A 2556-nucleotide genomic window follows, 5' to 3' on the forward strand; every position below is an offset into this window, starting at 1 on the left:
TCCAGTTCAATGATTTCCAAAATTACACTCAGAACTCTTGAAAAAAGTTTTATTCATAGAGGAACAACAGTTCATTACAGTGAAAGGCTAGAAGTTAAAGCCAACCAAAGCAAAAGGGGAATAGCTTGAGGTCCAGGAAAGGCCAGGCACAGACTTCCAATTGTCTTCTCCCAGAACAGTATCTAGTTCTCTCTGAAATCACGTGTGACAACATATATGGGATATTGCCAACCGGGGCGGCCCACCCAAGCCTTGATATCCAGTATTGTAATTGGAGGCAGTCAAGTAGGTGTGGAGGGCTCAGTGGCTGACTTTAGTTATTTAGACTCCAGTCCCTTTATAACTGGACAACCCAGGGGTCCAGCTGCCTGTCACTATTTCAGCCAATTAAGCAGAGGCAGGATTGAATCATATATGAGCTTTTATTCCAATAATGCTGGCAGTATGGGAGAGCAGCCACAAAAATCTGCCCTCCACCCCACCATAAGCAAACTACTTATATTGGGTAGAAGGACAAGATTACGTGGGGAAGTAGGAATTACAAGTATGGGAAAGTAGGTGTGGGATAATCATTACAGGTTCCAAGTCATGCAGGCTGGAGGGGAATCACAGAGAGGGTGCACCTCTGGATACCCTGAGCAGGACCAGATTACTGGTAATAGGAGCTGAGGGTTGTAAAGAGCAGGTGCCTCCAGGACTAGGAGCTATGACGTTGTAAATCTTTCCATAATGATAGGCAGTTCTCAGAAGAGAGCAGGTGCCTCCAGGACTAGGAGCTATGACGTAAATCTTTCCATAATGATAGGCAGTTCTCAGAAGGAGGACAGACTGCATTCCCATGTTAGCTCCCATGTCCCAGGGCATACAACTTTCAGCAAGGTTAGAATGTGTTTTCTCTAATCAAAAAAGAGCAAACATAGTTAATGGAGCATGATTAAAATTTCTTAACTTAATTTCTTATACTCTATTTCTGCCCCTAACATGAACACATGAGACATAGTAAAGAACTTGGAACAGCCCAAGAATATGTGGCTGAACCTCCAATCTCTTTCCTAGGAATCCACTCTCAAAGCTCCTGTTCGCTACTTCACGTTGAACTTCATTCTGCTTAGGTTACTCATTAGAATAAAAGCCCATTTATCTAATACAAACATATGTCTCCAATTACCTGCCATTCCAAAGGGCAAAGCAGACAAAGGAATGATTCCCATTATTTCCTGTGACATTTGGGGAATCTCAGGGACTAGCCGAGACCATGCTGTGTCACTGTCTCATTCCTCACAGCATGACTTTTGCAGAAATGACCTCTCCTGGATGGTACTGAAATCAGACATAGAACTGCATATATCACCTCCTATAACCTCATTGCCAAATGCAAGACTATCCAAAAAGCTTACGTGAGTGTAATAGATTTTACTGAAAACGGAAAAGGACATCTTTTGCCTTATGATTTCTTTGCCCATCATGGTTTTGAAGGGAACCATGAACTCTTCAACCCACCGAAGCCCAGCCCCTTTTTACCTTGCTGGTTCCTCTTTCCTCTCCCTACCATAGTCTATCCTTAACTCACTACCTTGCTCTTAGGAGCAATTAAACTTTCCTAACAAAGCACTGGGCACCATTTTTTATTGCTGAGGTTTCTGCTGATACATCCCTGTATTCTCCCCTCTTCTTCAACAGACATTAATGAATTTTGAAAACACACACATTTTCCTCTCCATCAAGAACTGGGGGTCACCCCTGACCAGTAGGGCTCAGTTTGTTGGAGCAACGTCTCAGGGATGGAAGAGTTGTGGGTTTGATTTCCGAAAAGGGCACATACCCAGTTGTAGGTTCTATCCCAGGTTTCGGCGCATTTGGGGGGTGGTTCGTTTTCACATCAAAGTTTCTCTCTCCCTCTCCCTTCCTCTTTCTCCCAAACTAATTTTTAAAAGGTAACTCGAGGTCAAATGTTAAAACAATAAACCTTCCTTTTATCTTTTTTATAATATAGTATCCCAATATTTATTCAGCTATAAGAAAGAAGGAGGCTGTGTGTGAACAACTCTAAGAGTGCAAATAATGCCCAGACACTTTTGTTTTGGAAATTCTACGGTAAATTGTACCACAGGAAAGCAGATGAATACAGTGTAAATTAAATTCCCCGTAGCTCTCTGGAGTTTTAGTCAAGTTCCCAAACAAGCAGCAGTTGCACATTCCATGAATTTTTTTGCCCATGAAATACAAGTGGACCCCAGTGGAAGAATGTGTGCAAAGAGAGTGTGCAAAGCACATCGGGGTGAGTGTTTTAATTGTCTGAACACTTTTACACACTCTGATATGGATTTAGATTGTCAAAATCAGGCTCAAGGATTATTCCTACAGAAAGGCAGCTGACTTTTTGGAAATGAGCCTGTGATAAAAGTAGCTCTTCACTGCTTTCAGTTTCAATATGAATTGTTTCCATGAAATGCAATTTCCAGTGCCCTGGAATAACCTAAGAGGTTGTTTTTCTGGCTGGAAAGCCTTTAGATTAGATCATTTTAAAACCTACATACTGTTCAGCTTAAACTCATA

The 2556-nt window shown here is 41.9% G+C and overlaps 1 protein-coding gene across 1 annotated transcript in view; it reads right to left on the minus strand.

The window, feature by feature from the left end:
* Nucleotides 1-548: 548 nt before the first annotated feature.
* Nucleotides 549-2556, minus strand: part of LOC102247043 (guanylate-binding protein 6-like) — a 203135-nt gene continuing 201127 nt past the window's right edge. The window contains exons 24-25 of the mRNA XM_014537340.1: nucleotides 784-896; nucleotides 549-720 (exon numbers count right to left, since the gene is read on the minus strand). Coding sequence (XP_014392826.1) covers nucleotides 607-720; nucleotides 784-896 — 227 coding nt within the window. The 3' untranslated portion in view covers nucleotides 549-606. The remainder of the gene's footprint in view (nucleotides 721-783; nucleotides 897-2556) is intronic.

The sequence above is a fragment of the Myotis brandtii genome, unplaced genomic scaffold, assembly GCF_000412655.1.
Source record: "Myotis brandtii unplaced genomic scaffold, ASM41265v1 scaffold177, whole genome shotgun sequence".
In the NCBI taxonomy this organism is placed as follows: domain Eukaryota; kingdom Metazoa; phylum Chordata; class Mammalia; order Chiroptera; family Vespertilionidae; genus Myotis; species Myotis brandtii.